General features: G+C 41.9%; 1 protein-coding gene across 1 annotated transcript; it reads right to left on the minus strand.

Moving 5' to 3' along the window:
• Positions 1 to 653: 653 nt before the first annotated feature.
• LOC111216800 (segment polarity protein dishevelled homolog DVL-3-like) lies at positions 654 to 16255 on the minus strand. Its single transcript, XM_022738414.1, has 16 exons — positions 16014 to 16255; positions 12830 to 12899; positions 12565 to 12698; positions 12326 to 12423; positions 11560 to 11704; positions 9516 to 9612; positions 8519 to 8588; positions 7685 to 7824; positions 5934 to 6010; positions 5266 to 5333; positions 3797 to 3877; positions 3568 to 3702; positions 2762 to 2929; positions 1115 to 1324; positions 809 to 955; positions 654 to 760 (listed from the first exon to the last, which is right to left on the minus strand). Exons 1-16 carry the CDS (start codon positions 16187 to 16189, stop codon positions 654 to 656), a joined length of 1923 nt encoding a protein of 640 aa, XP_022594135.1. The 5' UTR covers positions 16190 to 16255.
• Positions 16256 to 17267: the final 1012 nt, after the last annotated feature.

Below are 17267 nucleotides of genomic sequence, written 5' to 3' on the forward strand. Positions count from 1 at the left end.
CTTGTAAAGCTTCTGCAGCTGCAGCACCCCCACCCCCTACCCCTACCCCACCCCCCAGTGACAGGGTTAATGACCGTCACCAAGCAGAGACCAACCTCCAGGGTTCAGGTTTGATACTGAATGAAATAAAAAAAGATCTGATAAGGGATTAGATAAAACCTGTCAGGCCCCGCCCCCAGACATGACCACATGTTGCTGGGAGGAAGGTTCTACCTGTTGTATCCGGCCTCAGAGTCTCTGGATGTGGTCCTGAAGAGAGCGCCACCTGGAGTCTAGTTTCTGCTGAGGAACGTCAACACTCACATAGGGACTGATGGAGAGACGTGGAGTGGGGGGACCAGGAGGTCTGACCCCAGTCGGAGGTGTGTTACTGGTGCATCATGAACACCAGGTTCAAGCACTGGTGAGGTTGTTCACAGTGGATTTACACAACTAAATCAACCTCTGATGTTTCAGTTTCTACTGACATGAAAAAGAAACTTTCCTGAATCTGTTCAGACACTCAGAATCAAATCTAAGTCTTCCTCCATGTCTGTCCTCTTCCTTTCCTCTCACAGTCTCCTCAGTCCTGGATTCACCATCAGCAGATCCTGTTTCCAGGTCTACATCACACCCTGACATCACCTGACATGACATTGTCACGACCTTGAGGGTCACATGACATCCACGAAGAAATCACTGGGGTTTCCCATGGCCAGGTGGAAGGACTGTCTAGAGGCAGAGATTTCAGGGGGGACGGAGGAAAGGTCTTGACGCTGACCTGGAGATGGCAAGGGAGCAAGTGGGGGATCCTTTGAGTCATTATTACCCTGGAGACCAGAGATGGAGGTCGGGGGTTGCTGGTTGCTGTTGTCGCAAGGGGACTCTGTCCCCGGTTGTTTGGTGGGCTCTGATTGGCTCCCTCCTCCTTCCTCCTTCGGACTGTCACTGCAGTTTGAGCCACTGCTGTGACTTCCTGTTTAGACACATTAACACATGAGGTTAGTTCAAGGCTACAGGAAATATTAGAAGTCTATTCTTTAAACATCTGATACACATCATATTTCAGAATCCTACATAAATATATAATAAATATATACACATATATAAAGCAAACAGGAAACAGTTGTGTCACCTTCACTTTGCTGACTTCCTTCTCCTCCTCCTACCCAGGCCGGCAGCTTGTGGAGGGGGTGGGGAGAGCTGTAGGGGTGAGGGACGGGGTACTGATAGGGGAAGGCTGGGGGCCACTGAGCACCTGAAGCCGGAGCCAACGGGTCACTGTCTGGTCCTCCTCCTTGACTGGAGCCTCCTTCGTGATCCAGCAGAGACATCACACCCAGATCTGACAGACAGGAGGAACCAAATTACTGGGACAGGTTGCAGGTGATCCTCTAACTACAGGAAGTATTTTTACTGTGATGCTCTAACTACACAAAGTAATGGAGTGTTCCTGTTGCATGAATACTTTCACTTGGAAGGTGTGAATTCTACCTCCACACTGCACACAGCTGCCGTAACTCAGTACTCCAGCCAGACCCTGAGGACTAGACCTGGACCTACACTGAGTGACTCAAATGTGAAATGTTAACAAGGGACATTAAATTTAAATGAATGTAAACAGCAGATAAATAAAACCTCATGAAGAAGATTAATCAGAGGGCTGAACTCATGTGGGCCATGTCACCTGACCTCCACCTGTCCACCACTGAAACCTGACTGTAGTCCATTCCACCCTATTCACACAGACTAGACCACCAGACCGCTATTGTTGCAGACTGTTGTGGACTGATGATGTAACAGGAACCAGACTAGTTGTACCAGAGTTTGTCCACTTTGTCCATCTGAGAGGAAACTGATCCAGATTATAAAATACAAACATCTGGGACTGAGCATGAAAAAAATTTGTCCTGTTATTACAGGAGCAAGTAGAGGCTACATGTGAAGTGGACAGTCACAGCAGAAACACCAGTAGACTGTAATGATAGGATGTTGATAAATTAATAAGAACAGAAGGTTTCTGGTGCCACGTGATGAAACAGAATCAAATATTTCCCTTATTGATCCTTATCAAAGACAAACTCAGTGTTTACAGACACACAGTGTGAGCTGCAGCAGGTCACGGACGACCTCTGTGACGACCTCACCTCTTGTGAGGACCTTGATTTAAATACATATATATTATAATATATATATATATATATACATAGAACATTTATACAGTATGTGGTTACTTTTAGTTCAGCTCAGAGACGATGTATTATTGAGAAGAAATGCTGATTTACTAATAATATTACTATATAACCACATTAATATAACTGAATAACATCACAAAAATTACAATTAACATTTTAGGACTAATTATCATCTGTTTATCTAATCTAATTTAATTAATGGAGAAAAATCCCAGGATTCCCAGGAAAAGATATATTCTTAATTGAAGTGATAGTTTTTAAGTGTTGAAACAAAACAAACAAAACCATCAGAGTGAGGTGAAAGAAGCTGAAGTCTTTATGTTTTAACATCTGGTTAATGAAACCATGTTGTTTTAAACTAGCTGAGTGACTGAAGTATAATGATTTACCATTTACTTCTTGAATGACTCTTCATAGCAGCTGAGTTTTCAGGACATTTTGTCACCATCTTGTGGTGATTGGTGGAACTGCAGCTTCAGGCACTTATTTAAAATCTGGTCCAATAAATGGCTGATCATCAGATGTTTGATTGATCAGAACAGTGTGTTGTACATGCTGTAGACTGATGACCGTGAGACTGTCCTCACCTCCACAGAGGTCTCCGAACACGTAGTAGCACTGCTCAGAGAAGGTGACCTTGTTGACGGTGTGGCGGATGTATCCGGCCTTCAGCAGGTTTCCTGCATACTTCCTGGCTTCACGACGGTCCGTGAAACCTTCCACATTACGGTGGAGCCAGTCCACCACATCTGAACCTGGAAAGACAGACCACAAACTGATGGTAGTAGTATTGTGGTATTTAGAGATTGAGGGACAGGCCTTGACTTGTCAGGACGGAGACCAAAATCCTGAATCTCCATCTGATCAGGAGAACTTGAAGCTCTTGAATTTCCTCTCCTGTTTGAAAGGTTTATAAACCTGTCTGCCTCTCTAAACACCAGCACACCCACTGTTTTCAATGTGAGGCAACCCTCATCTCAATTTATATGATGTGAAGTGAAATTAAAACTTCCTGTTATATTTCTCTATATTCATATCATTTTCTATCTCATCTCAGCTCGTTGAGTTTGAACATGAAGAATAACCATGATCATGAGCTGCAGTGTTTCCAGTTCACATCCAGCGACCTTTGTTTCATAAAATCATAAATGCCTTAATTGATCTTTTTCATGGATCAGCAACAGAGTAATTTAACCCTGGTGTACAGAGGAGTCTTTGAGGTTTCTGTAAATATCATCAAAGCAGTAGTTGGTGTTGCTAGACCACCTTCTCGGTCTTAGAAGTCTCTAAAGTGCACCTCACTATGAGCACTGTGTACCACTGTTCCAGTGCAGAGAGCCTCAGGTCAAGCCTGCTGGATGATGCAGACTAGAATGTGAGTTGGACTTCTTACCGATGAAGGCGTTGGGGATGGTTATCTTCAGCCACATCCTGTCCCGAACCTCCAGGCCTGACTCCGGATTGGCCATTGCCTTGACAACAGCTGTGATGTTGCTGTGAATGGTGAGATGGTTTTCTTCATGGACACCTGATAAACAACAGCAGCAGGTTACTGTCTGAGTCATGGATGGACAGATAAAGGACGCATTGATGGATGCTGCAGGGGCTGATGGGAGTCTTACCATAGTGTGGGAGGAGCCTCCCAGTCATGGCGGCAGTGTGAGACACCCAGGCAGCAGGGTCGATGGGACGGACCGGTTCACCTTCAGGGGTTTCAGGAAAGACGGAGGAGAGAGAACGAAAATGAGCATTAATGTGACTTTACTGGATTAGACTGAACTTTATACATAACAACAATATATTAGTGTTACTGCTGTGTTTACACATATCAGCATCAGCATCAGTAGTAAATCCTGTAGATAAAACAGAGTCCAATGATGCTGATAGGTCCTGCTCTCAGCTGACATTTAACCTTTAACCTTTAAAACTGTAACACTGGAGTCAGGACTATAAAATGCAGAAATACAAGGTTTTGGAGAATATGAACTAAATGTTGTGTAAATACATCAGTGGGAGCTGCATATCAATGCACAGATATTAGTTTTTCTTATTCAGAAAATAATCTTTACTTATATGATGCTATTTTTAGAACAACTAAATACTTTTTAGAGGCTTCACTGAATAAATAACCGTCACTGACAATGAGACAGAATGTCACCATTCACTATTAATAAGCAGCAGATCATTTCATGAAGTTCTGCTGATGATGCTGTAGAGACATGTCTGGAGACTGAACAGATTTCTCTAGTAATTAAAGACCGGGGCTGTGGTCAAAAAGTCAGAATAATTTCCTTTCCTAACCACTTCTCCTCGACCTCGATGGAAAACGTCACAAGGTCAAGGAAAGATGTGAAGGAGAATTCATAAGGACTTAGGAAAAGACAATCATAGTGCAGAGAGAATCAGACTGCACTTACACTAAGTCACTGCAGTTTTTTTTAATTAACTTTATCAATAACACATGGAGGATAAATCCTCCTTTCCTAACCACAAAAACAAAACAAACAGGATTGAAATGTTGAAATAAGATGTAATGAAAGGAAAATACAAACAGAGAAAGCTGAGCCGGTAAAATAATAATTAAATAGGAGCGAGGAATTGAGCAAGAGATCAGAAGAAATTCAGACATAAGTGTATAGTTTCCTGGCATAGACGCTTTTGACAATGATTTTTGATGATGTTACTGTTAACTATAAATTCAATCTGCTTGTTCTTCATGATGACTCCTGACTGGATTTAAAGAGACTCAGTCGATCAGACAAGGAGTTCCATCAGTTCTGGATCGTGTCACAAACATAAAACAGCTGCTCTGTTGTTTCTACATGTGTGTGGGTTGGTCAGCAAGGAATTATGGGAAGGCATAAAGGAAGGCTAAAGGAGATAAGATAGGAAGCACTGAAGCTCCTTTCCTCATCATTTAGAGAATTCGACCAGCCCTTATCATGGCTGCTGCTTAGATACTTCTGGGTCATTTCCCTCAGTTGGAACCTAAATGGAAAAGACTTTTCGACTGCAGGCCAGGTTTCAAACTGAATGTCAGAGTGAGGTTAAGGTTAGTGCTCAGGTGTTGTCTCAGTGAGAGTTGACTCACTTCTCGGCAACGTGAAGCAGCCTCGTGGGTTTGGATCCCAACACTTTGCCACCGTTAATGTCACCGGACTGCAGTAAGTAAAGTAAACAGACTGACAGGTTAACAAACAGACAGGATAACAGACAGACAAGAAAAGCAGCTCAGTCAATTCATCTGTAACAGATTATTAAGTGAAAAGATCATGTGTTGATATTTGGTGCCAACACTCTGACCTAATCACTCCCTGCACAGATAAACCAGCTTCAACACAGTAACACCAATGAGGAACTCATGTTGCTACTTGACACAGAGTGACTTCACTGGTTGTACATCAGAAGAGTCACAAAACAAAAGAAGAAGTGATAGTGCAGCAGTCTGCAGTCGCCTGACTGAGAGTAAATGTGATGATGTAGCTCTTTTCTGCAGAGTGGTGCAGTGCTGTGATGCTGGGACAACAGGACGGCAGCATATCTGGATGTGTTGTCCAGATGCTGCTGTTCGTCAGCTTATAGAGAGAATCAAAGGTAGCAGTAGAAGTAGTAACAGTAGCAGTAGCAGTAGTAGTAGTAACAGTAGCAGTAGCAGTAGTAGTAGTAACCGTGACAGTAGCAGTAGTAGTAGTAACCGTGACAGTAGCAGTAACAGTAGCAATAGCAGTAGTAGTATCAGATATAGAGAACTGGTCTGACCCTGGTTTGTGGACGACCTCTCTCAGGACTCGAACAGCGTCATCGTTACTCATGTTTTCAAAGTTGATGTCGTTCACCTGAAACAGAAGAAAGTACTGATGTTAGTGTTAGTGCTGCAACTGAAACAAGCATGGTAGCATTATCAGCAGTAGTATTGCAGTAATATTGTAGTAGTAATAGTATTGCAGTTTACAGCTCCTCCTAGGGGGTCTCAAGGTATTCCCAGGCTAGATGGGATATCCCTCTAGCAAGTTCTGGGTCTACTCCAGGGTCTCGTCCCAGTTGGACGTGCCCAGAGAACCTCCAAAGGAAGGCACCCAGGAACCATCCTAATCAGATGCCCGAACCACTTTAACTGGCTCCTTTCGACTTGAAGGAGCAGCAGGTCTACTCCGAGCTCCCTCCTGGATGTCTGAGCTCCTCACCCCTGTCAAAGCTGAGCCCAGACAGCCTGCAGAGGAAACCCATTTCATCCACTTCTATCCTGGTACCCCACATTCCCGCAGTACCCGCCACAGAGCCCCCCAGGGAACAAGGTCATAAGCATTCTCCAAGTCCACAAAACAAACATAAACTGACTGGTCAAACCCACATGACCCCCCTCAGCACTTTTGCAAGGGTAAAGAGCTGGTCCACTGTTCCACAGCCAGGCCAGAATCCACATTGCTCCTCCTGGATCTGAGGTCCGACAATCAGTCGGAGCCTCCTTTCCAGCACCCTGGAGCAAACTTTCCCAGGGAGGCTGAGCAATGTTATACTTCAATAATTGGAGCACATCTTCCAGTCCCCTTTTTCAAAAAAATGGGAACCACCACCTCGATCTGTCACTCCACAGTGCTGAACTGAACACAGCCTGAGTCAAGCCCTGCTTCTCCTTCCTGGGTCGCCAAATAGTTTGGCAGAACTTTCTTGAGACCACACAAACGCCCTCCTCCACAGCCTCCCTGAACTCCTCCCATACCCAGTTTTTGTTTCAGAGAGTGTTTGGGTTTGCCAGGTCTGTCCGGCAGCCTTCCCCGCCATCTGATGCAACTCACCACCAGGTGCTGATCAGTTCACAGCTCTGCCCCTCTCTTCACCTGAGTGTCCAAGACATACAGCTGCAGATCTTATGATACAACCGCAAAATCAATCATCGATGTTTGGCCTAAGGTGCTCTGGTAGCACAGAAGTCCAATAAGAAAGAACCACTCAGGTTCAGATCAGGGAGGCCGTTCCTCTCAATCATGCCATTTCAGGTATCTCCATCGTTACCCACATGAGCATTCACATAAGTCCCCTAGCAGAACTATAAAATCCCCAGGCCGAACCTTTTCCAGGACCCCACCCAGAGACTCCAAGAACGCCTGATACTCTGAGCTGTTGCTCAATGCAGAAGCACACACAACAGTCTGAGCCTTTCCCTTGTGACCCTCTCGTACCCTGAGGGAGAACTCCAACACAGCGGCGCTCCACACACAAACCCCTCCACCACGTTAAGGTGGTGATTCTCAGAGAGGAAGTGGTATTGCAGTAGTATTGTAGTACTGTAGTAGTAGTAATGTAGTAGTAGCTGTAGTATTGTAGTAGTAGTATTGTAGCAGCAGTAGTATTGCAATAGTATTGCAGTGGTAATAATACTATTGAAGTAGCAGTAGTATTGCAGTAATAGCAGTAGTAGTGGTATTACAGTAGTATTGCAGTAGTACTAGTAGTAGCATTGGAGTAGTAATAGCAGTATGGCAGTAGTGTTTGAAGTATTGCAGTGGTACCTGCAGTAACATGTCTCCAGGCTCGATGCGTCCGTCTGCTGCCACAGCTCCTCCCTTCATGATGGAGCCGATATAAATCCCTCCATCTCCTCTGTCATTACTCTGACCTACTATACTGATCCCCAGGAAGTTATATTTCTCTGAGAGAGAGAGAGACAGGGAGAGAGACAGACAGTTAAAGAGACAGGGAGAAAGAAACACAGAGAGAGAGACAGGTAGAGAGACAGATAGACAGACAGGGAGAAAGAGAGAGAGACAGTGTTAATAAGAGCTGTGCAGATAACCTCAGGTGCATCAACACAAGCAGCTACTCTCAGATAATCTATAATCATGTGAAACACAGATAGGAACAGATAATTATGTTTTTCAGTAAAATATTAATCTAATGGCTGTTGTCTGTTTCCATGGTTACAGTATAAACAGACACCACCAGCAGACAGAGTCATCAACATGTAAAGAAAAAAAGACATATATGTTTTTATTTCAGACCTGTGTCGACCTGAGCTGAGCAGCTTCACACTGCGGTCAGAGACCAGGGACCAGGTTTAGGTTCAGGATCAATCAGGTCAGGTCATTGTGACTCCTGCTCCTCACAGCAGCTCTTTAATGTCTGCAGTGTTTGTATTGTGTTTATGTTTCTGTGTTTTATTCTGACAAAAGGGTTTGACCAATGTGGAAAAGCATCATCCAACAGCTGATTGATTTGAGGATGTCTTACATTCAGGAAACAGCTGATCATAGAGAACATCAGCTGGCAGTCACAGGAACACAGTCAGAGATTAGTGACTGCGGTCATGTGACTGTCAAACGTGTTGAGTGCAGCTCTGTACTCACCCATGTTCAGAGTTACAGTGATGATGTTGAGCGACATGGTGGAGTCAGTGACACTGCTGAAAGACGCAGACTAACAGACAGACAGACAGACAGACAGACAGACAGGAGAACAGAGAAACAGAAAAACAGGAGGACAGACAGACAGACAGACAGGCAGACAGAAAGACAGGAGAACAGACAGACAAACAGAGAAACAGAAAAACAGGAGGACAGAGACAGAAAAACAGGAGGACAGACAGACAGACAGACAGAAAGACAGGAGAACAGGAGAACAGGCAGACGGGAGGAGAGACAGACAGACAGGAGGACAGACAGGTATAGAGACATGTCGACAGACACAGATAGAAGAGAGGACAGAAAGGACAGAGAGGGGCAGATCAGTGACAGGTACAAGACAGAAGAAAGAAACTGTTTGACTGATCCTGAATCACGTTCACTGTTAGACCAGTATGACTAGACCTGTAAAGTTGTCTTCAGTCAGTCCCCCTCATTATTCAGTTCAGTCATCATACAGACACCGTTCATATCTCAGTGAAGTGGATCAGTTCAGACTGAAGACGTTTCCTGGAGTTACAGGACAAAGACCTGGACCTGGACTCTGACAGTTAACTGTCAGAATGAAAACTCAGCCTATGTCCAGTAATAGTTACTTAGTGTGGCCTAAAAACATCTTCTGTATGGTCACAGTGACCTTTGACCACCAAATTCTAATGTGGACATATATGTCAAATGTGAATAAATTCCCTCAGTATTGTGAGATGTAATGAGTCAGCTCATGGTGTGTTTCCTGGCTGAACAATAGACAGTTAAGTTTGTTTCTTTTACAACTAATTCATTATCAGAGAGAATCTTCATCCCTTTTTATTCTCTTCTTCACTAATAAACCTCCTCATGTGACTGTACAAACACCTGTGTGTGTGTGTGTGTGTGTATGTGTGTGTGTGTGTGTGTGTGTGTGTGTGTGTGTGTGTGTGTGTGTGTGTGTGTGTGTGTGTACCCTCTCCATCCGCTGGGTTTTGGGTTTCCGGTGGCGGCGGCGCTGTCGCCTGACGAGTCGTGGCGAGGAGCTGCTCTGCTCTGTTGATTGGCTGAACCTGGTGTGACATCACAGAGGGAAGCACACCTGACTCAGGTGAAACGGGAGTGACTCTGCTGTTACATCACCTCGCAGCTGATTGACAGCTGTGTTGTTATGAAGCAACAAGGTATTTGTCACCCTGCTCAGCCAGTAAATGTTGTTACATGTATCTATGTTTTTATATTTAAACATATAAACATAAATTACAAAAACTAAATTAACTGAAGATCTAAAAAATATAAAAATGAAAAAACTAAAATCAAAATATAATTAAATATTTTGTTAAAAAATCCCTGAGTTCAATAGTTTCCTCCACATAAAACAAAATGTAAAAATACAAAACTAAAATTCAGTCTACATAAAAACAAAGTTAAGTTTTTATATTGTCAGTTTTACAACAGAATTAAATATTAAATATTAGTGAACTAAAATTCAAATTAAACATTTTTTTAAAAGTCAATTAAAAAAGTAACCTGAAGAAAATCCAAAATGAAATGATAATCAAAAACCATCAAAAACAATAATAGGAAATAGTTGAAAGATCGACTTCATTTAGTTTTTAAATCTAAAAATGGAATTTACATGAAATAAAAACTGTTTGAGCAAAAATATAAAACAATAAAACTGTATAAAATAGATGATATTTGTAAAAATGCAAACTAAAATAAACTTGATTAAACTATAAAATGTCACAAAATACAAACAATATAACAGTTAACATCTTTTTGAAAAATGATATTTAAAAGCTCAAAATCTGAATTAACATTAGAACATCATATATAGGCACCTCTATATAATACAAGAGTAAAAAAACAAACCTTTAAACAAAAATCCTACAAATATTTGTGAAAGTGTCAAAGACAAAACCATAAAAAATAAAAGTCCAGAACATAAAGAACCTTTTAAAAGCAGAGATGATGAATAAAGTGTGATAAATCCAGGTTGTGCAGCAGCTCAGTGTTTTTCTCTCTGAGACAGGAACAGATTATTTCTGCTCTCAGATCAGCAGGGACTCTTTTATCTGCGGGACAATACAAACTGAACCGCCGGTCCCATGACCTGCAGCAGCCAATGAGACCCGGAGGAAGAGAGCAGCATGTGAACAGGTTTACTGGGGCAGAAGAAGACGACCTGAGGGCAGGTGAGTGTGTTACAACAAACCCACAAATCACAGACAAAGGGTTGTTGATGATGTCACTGAGCCACATGACTGAGGGTTTCTGTGTTTCTGTGTAAAGGAGCGGGTCAACATTTTATTTTTTAGCATCATTGTTAGCCTAGCTTAGCACAAAGACTGGAAGCAGAGGGAAAGTTTTAGCTTAGCTTAGCACAAAGGCTGGAAGCAGAGGGAAAGTGTTAGCCTAGCTTAGTAGAAACACATGTAGCAGAGGGAAAGTATTCGCCTAGCTTAGTAGACACACAGAGAGCAAAGGGAAAGTGTTCGCCTAGCTTAGCAGAAACACAGGTAGCAGAGGGAAAGTGTTAGCCTAGCATAGCAGAAACAAAGGAAGCAGAGGGTGTGAATGATGTAAAACTGTATTTTTCAAATGGTGTTAAATATTGTTTTCATGTTTATATGAGTGTAATGTGTTTGTAAAATGTTTTTCTGTTCATTAAACATAAAAAATAAAAATAAATCCAGGTTCTGTGGTCACAGTCAGGGAGCTGCCACCACACTTCTGTAGTTATTACAGTATATTAATATATATATATTTTAGAGTCTGAGTGTTTGAGTGTCACTCTGATGTTTATTCCTCTGCCTGATGATGTCCACCTCCACACTCGTCTCCACTGTAATAAAACTCTCATGTTTACCCAGTGTCTCGTTACTCACTGACATGTCTGCGTCCTAGAAGGTTTAAAGAGGGTTAAGTCTGGGAATTAGGTTCAGGTTCTGATCAGGCAGGTCAGGGGTCAGGGATGGTCTTATGTCACTGAGGGTCCTCACAGAGTGAGATCTGACCTTCCTCCTGAGTCTTCCTCAGACGAGCAGAAACTGGTCGTCTCTAACTCACTACTCTGTTGGGTTGACGAGCTGTCACCTGCACCTGTTGGCCTCGCCCCATTCTGATCAGCTGGTTGGTGGGCGTTGCCATTCAGACGCTCACCTGCAGAGACACAGATAGCAGGATGATTGGCAGGAGTTTAGACACTGTGACATCACACTGCAGGTGGGTTTAAAGGTCAGAACCATGAATACAACCCCCGGGGGCCCCACAGGCCCCTGGTCAGATATATAGACTGAAAAACTTTTATCTGTGCTGAGAAGTTATGAAAGTGCAGTGGTAGAGGAAGAACAGAAGTACTGATGATTTTAATTCTGGATAAATCTGCTGATTATTTACTCGATTGATTGATTGATTGATTTATTGATTGATTGATTGATTGATTGAAAGACTTGAGAAAATAGTGAGAAATGTCTCAGTTTTGTCAAAAGGTCAAAAGGATTAAAAATGAATTGAAATTATTAAAATAATTTAATCTGGAAACATGAAGTTTGTTTATAAAATTAATTTCAATAAATCCTCTGATTGATCTCTGCTCTTATTTACTGTTGGTTAGTTTAATGAGTCAGATGAATGTGGTGCAGTGAAGGTCTCCCTCTGCAGATGTAGAAAACACTCCTGAAATACGTCGTTCATACAGTAGACGATTCAGAGACAGGAAAACATCTTCACGTGTTTGTCTCCGTCATGTCACAGACCAGGTGTGTCTCTGTGTTGTCTTACCTTGCTCACTGGCGTCTCTCTCTCTCCTGTCTGTTAGTGACGCAACAGGTTTGACCTCTGACCCCTGAGGTTCATCGTGGCTGCTGATAGCTGCAGCACTGAGAGGTAGACAGAGAAACTGTTAGCTGTAATCTTGTTGATCTTTGAGTGAAGATCAGTACATGTGATCTGTTCATTGATCATCAGCTGTTTTAATGACAGGTGAGTTCAGTCAAACACACTGTCTGTCAGGTACTCACTGGAAGGACGGAGGTCTAGAGTCTCCAATCCCACCTGTCCTCTCAGTGCGGGGCGGGGCCAGGCTGGTGGATGTGACCACTGACTGGATATCTGACCCCCTGAAATCTGACTGACAGGTATCTGAGGACACCACCTGAAGAGAGACAGAACAGGATGACACCTGGTTCAAGAGTTAACATTAGTGTGTGTGTGTGTGTGTGTGTGTGTGTGTGTGTGTGTGTGTGTGTGTGTGTGTGTGTGTATGTGTGTGTGTGTGTTGCTGACCCAGCAGACGACTCGTCCGTTCACACAGGGCAACCTGGCATCATCATCACTGATCTCCTCTTTCACCACCCTGTTAAAACACATCATCATCATCATGTCAGAGATCTCTGCTGTCACCGTGGAAACACATGGACTAGTGTACAGTCTCAGTGTTATTGTGTTCATGTTGTTCATGTAAATCAGATGTTTGATGACTCAGTCCTGATCTGCCCCCTGGTGGATTTTAAACTTTTTAATTGTCAGGTTCACATCAAGTTCACAGAAAATGAGTGTGGGGTGTTCAGGAACTAAAATGAGCTGGGGCGCTTGGGAACTGTGCATGGCGTTCAGCGATGTTGATCCTGGAAAGGGTGGAAAAAGAAGTTGTCAGGTCTCTGAGCAAATCAGCATGACTGAGACTCGGTCCTCAACTGTCTGTCAGCCTGAGGTTCCTCTCAGGCTGCATACCGACCCAACAGCCCCCACTCCAATAAGGTAGGACTGTATGATGTGACATCAGGCAGGCTGTGCCCCTCCCCCACAGACAGAATAACAGGACAACAATAATCCTGAGTAAACATAGATACAGTGGTGACTAGAGAGAGAGATGGTCTGTTAGTAAGCCTGTAAATCTCTGGTAGATTACTCAGTTGTCTTCACTAATTCTACTGTAGTGATCAGAACAACAACTCCTTACAGTATGTATAAAATACAACATGAAATTCTCTCTGATTAGAATGATGGAGTTTAAATCTGTTGAAAAGCTCTGGATCAGTTCAGCCTGTGTTGACCTCAGATGCTGCAGGGCCTCTGCGTGTTTCTAATAATGTACACCTGCGGACACTGGATGATACTGCAGGTCTCAGGTTTCACTTCCTGTCTTTATGTCAAAGGACAATAACATGAATCAGCTGGATCATCTTCAGCTTCAGAAAACAACAACAACAACAACAACAACAACATTAGGACTTTAACACAACACCTGCAGACAAACAGGAAAACAATTATACAGCAACAACACAGAGCAACACAATCTAATGGTGAACAAACAAACAGAGGGTTTAACTAAAATGTTGGACTGTTCCTTTCAGGATGATGCGTTTCTGCTTCTCACTGAAACCTGAGGAGAATCAATGACTGTGATGACACACACACACACACACAGCAGGCAGAGCTCTCATCAGAGTGAATATTAAAGAGCTTTTGGTTTTAACAGATACGTCTGTTATATAACTACATTGTGTGTGTGTGTGTGTGTGTGTGTGTGTGTGTGTGTGTGTGTGTGTGTGTGTGTGTTTGTTATGTAAACACAGAGCTGGTTGTAAAAATATCTGCAGGTTTTATAAATGATGAAAATAGAATAAAAATAGAATGAGAATAAAAAGGGAAAGTGGATCAGAGTCACATGAACATCAACAGTGAACACATCAGGTCTGGACATGTAACAACATTTACTGTATATCTGAATATACTGTGTGATGATTAAGGTACAGCTTATGATGTCCATTATGACATGTCTTTAATTAATGTCATATATGTACAACTGTTCACGGTTATCTCTGTGTTCATCTTGTTTTATTGATTATTGATTTAAAATCACATCAGTCAATAAATATTATCAGCAAAACATACATGTCCTGATTCTAAGTTTACTTATTAAAAGTTTTATGAGTGTTGCTGCTGTAGCTGGTTCAGCCTGTAACCTTTTGTCTGCTAAGTAACTGATTAGCCTGTCAGATACCTGTCAGATAATAAACTGATTTATATGCAGATATGTTTCCTCACATATAAAGTCTTTAATTATATAACCTTGGTCTCACTACACAGACACTGCTGGTTTGAGTCTTCAGTGAGGAATAATATAGAACACATTTCATCTACATTACAGTATGTATATATATTTAATATGTGCTTACCTGTTTATTAACCTGTTAATACATTATTTAGCACTTATAAGCAGAGCAACTAATGAATGTTTCACATTAGCATTCACACATTTCACTTTAGCTGTAGAAGGACATTTTAAAGGAGCAATAGGTATGTTTTGCTAATGTTACATAGCTAGTGTTAACCTTTACTTACCAACATGTCCACAGAGGTGGAAACAAACACCAATGTTAACTCTTGTCTGTATCACTTCTGCTCTTCTAATGAAGTTAGCATGCTAACCAGGTAGCTCCTGTTGGCCTGACTCATCACTGTTGCGCCCAGTCTGTCCTGAAGCTGCTCAGAGGATGTATTCTAACCTCTATTCCATCCTCTAGGACTGGTCAGTAAATAGCTGTTGATGCTAACATTAGCTATGTAGCAATAGCACAACTTACCTATAGCTCCTTTAAGTATTGGAAACAAATAAAAAGGTTTTTCTATATCTGTTATTTTCATATATTTCCAATTATAAGTGGTTTATATTTAGATGTGGAAACATATTGACACATATACAGCTATCTATATACGTAGATCTTTCTATATGTTTGTATCACATGTTGGTCAACAAATAAAATAAACTTTAACCATCGTCATCTTTGAACTGCACATGTTCATATTTCTGCCCATACAGAATTTTTCATATTGAATTAGTCTGACATACTGATGTGATACTGTGTAATATCAAACATTTCTAATAGTAATATACATGAGACAATATGACAAATCATGTGTCATGACCTAAAATAATCAAACTGATGTTCAGAGTAATAACATGTTTCACTGTGTTAAATAAGAAATCTCTGCTTATGTGGTCAAATCACTCAGTTTTTAACAGCAGTTTGGTCTGAATCATGCATAACTCATCATATTAACATCATGAGGTCATTCCACGTACAGTCAATATTATTATTATTTCAGTTATTATTGACTTTAATATTCAACTGTATGAATATTTCAAACAACATGAAATTCACTTTAAGATTAAATCAAAACTTTATTACTGATACCTATCAGTAATCAATGACATCTGTCAATAATCAATGACACATATTAATAATAACTGACATCAATCAATAATGAATGACATTTTTCAGTAATCAATGACATTTATCAGTTAGCAATGACACATATTGTCACTTACATATCAATAATCCGACCGATGATTGGAAATATTTGTCTTGATTACTGATATGGATGCTATTGATCACTGATAGGATCAGAGATATCGATAGGCAACTGATAATCACTGGTATCGGTTATCGATCACGTGACTCACCCGAAGTCATCGTCCACGGACTTAAAGAAGAATTTGGCGTTGGGTTTGTTCAGGACCTGTTTGAAGTCTGCCAGGGTGACGCGCTGCGAGGGCACGTTGATCCGGATCAGGTAGGGGGTCTCCTGGTCCTCCAAGTGGTAGATGACCCGGGTCCCCTCCGCCATGCTGTCTCCCATGGAGCCCGGAATGTTCCACAAGACCGGCACGGCCCGGAATGCCACACCGGCCTGGAGGAGAGACAAACGGATAGATGGGGGCGAGGGGGAGGTGGTGGGAGGGAGAGACCACAGACTGTCTGTCCACCTGTCTGTCCGCCTGTTTTCTCCCTCTCTCTCAGGCCTCCTCAGTTCCGGTCCAGATGTGTCGGTCCAGCTGTTGCAGGTCTGTGATGCTCCCAGTCTCCTCCGGATGCCACACCGCCGTCAAGACCAACACAATATGATACATTACTTTCGGTACCGCCCTTCAAAATAAGAGCATTTAAGAACAGCGGCAGACATTTTTTAGGCTGTGTGTGAATAATTTTGCCTGTTTTTATATGGCACCAAGTCACAATAGGGGTTTCATACAGAGTAGGTCTGGAACGGATTCTTTACAATGAACCACCAGGCCCCACAATGAATCTATATATAAATAAGTACAACTTCCCTTCCAGATGGTTTTATCTGTTTTAAACTAGAGTCAATAGAATCTGTTTTGATTTACTTTGACATCAGAGGATTTCTGTTTATTAATCTAATGTTTACATGTGATTAGGAAACTTGACCTGCATGTGACTTTTACATAAGTTATTTTATATGAATGGACCGAGTAGATTTGTTCACAGCAACAGAAGAATGACGCAGTGACGTACAGTGGCAGTTAAACAGTGACAGTGCTGTGTAGACCTTCCGAGACAGAAACCAGACAGCTAAAACACTCGATCTGCTCTGAATTGATGATTTTAGAGTCGAGTGTTCAGGTGAGAAAGAGCAGCTGAAAACAGAGACATACAGTGTGAAACTGATCCCGTTTCGCCTCACTCATCTCAGTTGCATTCTAAAGCTTTTAATTTGAAGGCACGCTCACCACACTTCCGATACTTTCCGGAAACTGCTGACATTATGAAAAACATGTTCGACTTTACATTTCCGGTTTAACTGAAAATAAAAGCATAAAATTAATTATAAAACATGACGCTGCTGTTTTATGATGAAGAGACGAGAAAAAAACTGAACATGTCGATAAATATTTAAGTATGTATTAAAGATGTAA

The sequence above is a fragment of the Seriola dumerili genome, unplaced genomic scaffold (assembly GCF_002260705.1).
Source record: "Seriola dumerili isolate Sdu_G_001 unplaced genomic scaffold, Sdu_1.0 BDQW01000036.1, whole genome shotgun sequence".
Classification (NCBI taxonomy): Eukaryota; Metazoa; Chordata; class Actinopteri; order Carangiformes; family Carangidae; genus Seriola; species Seriola dumerili.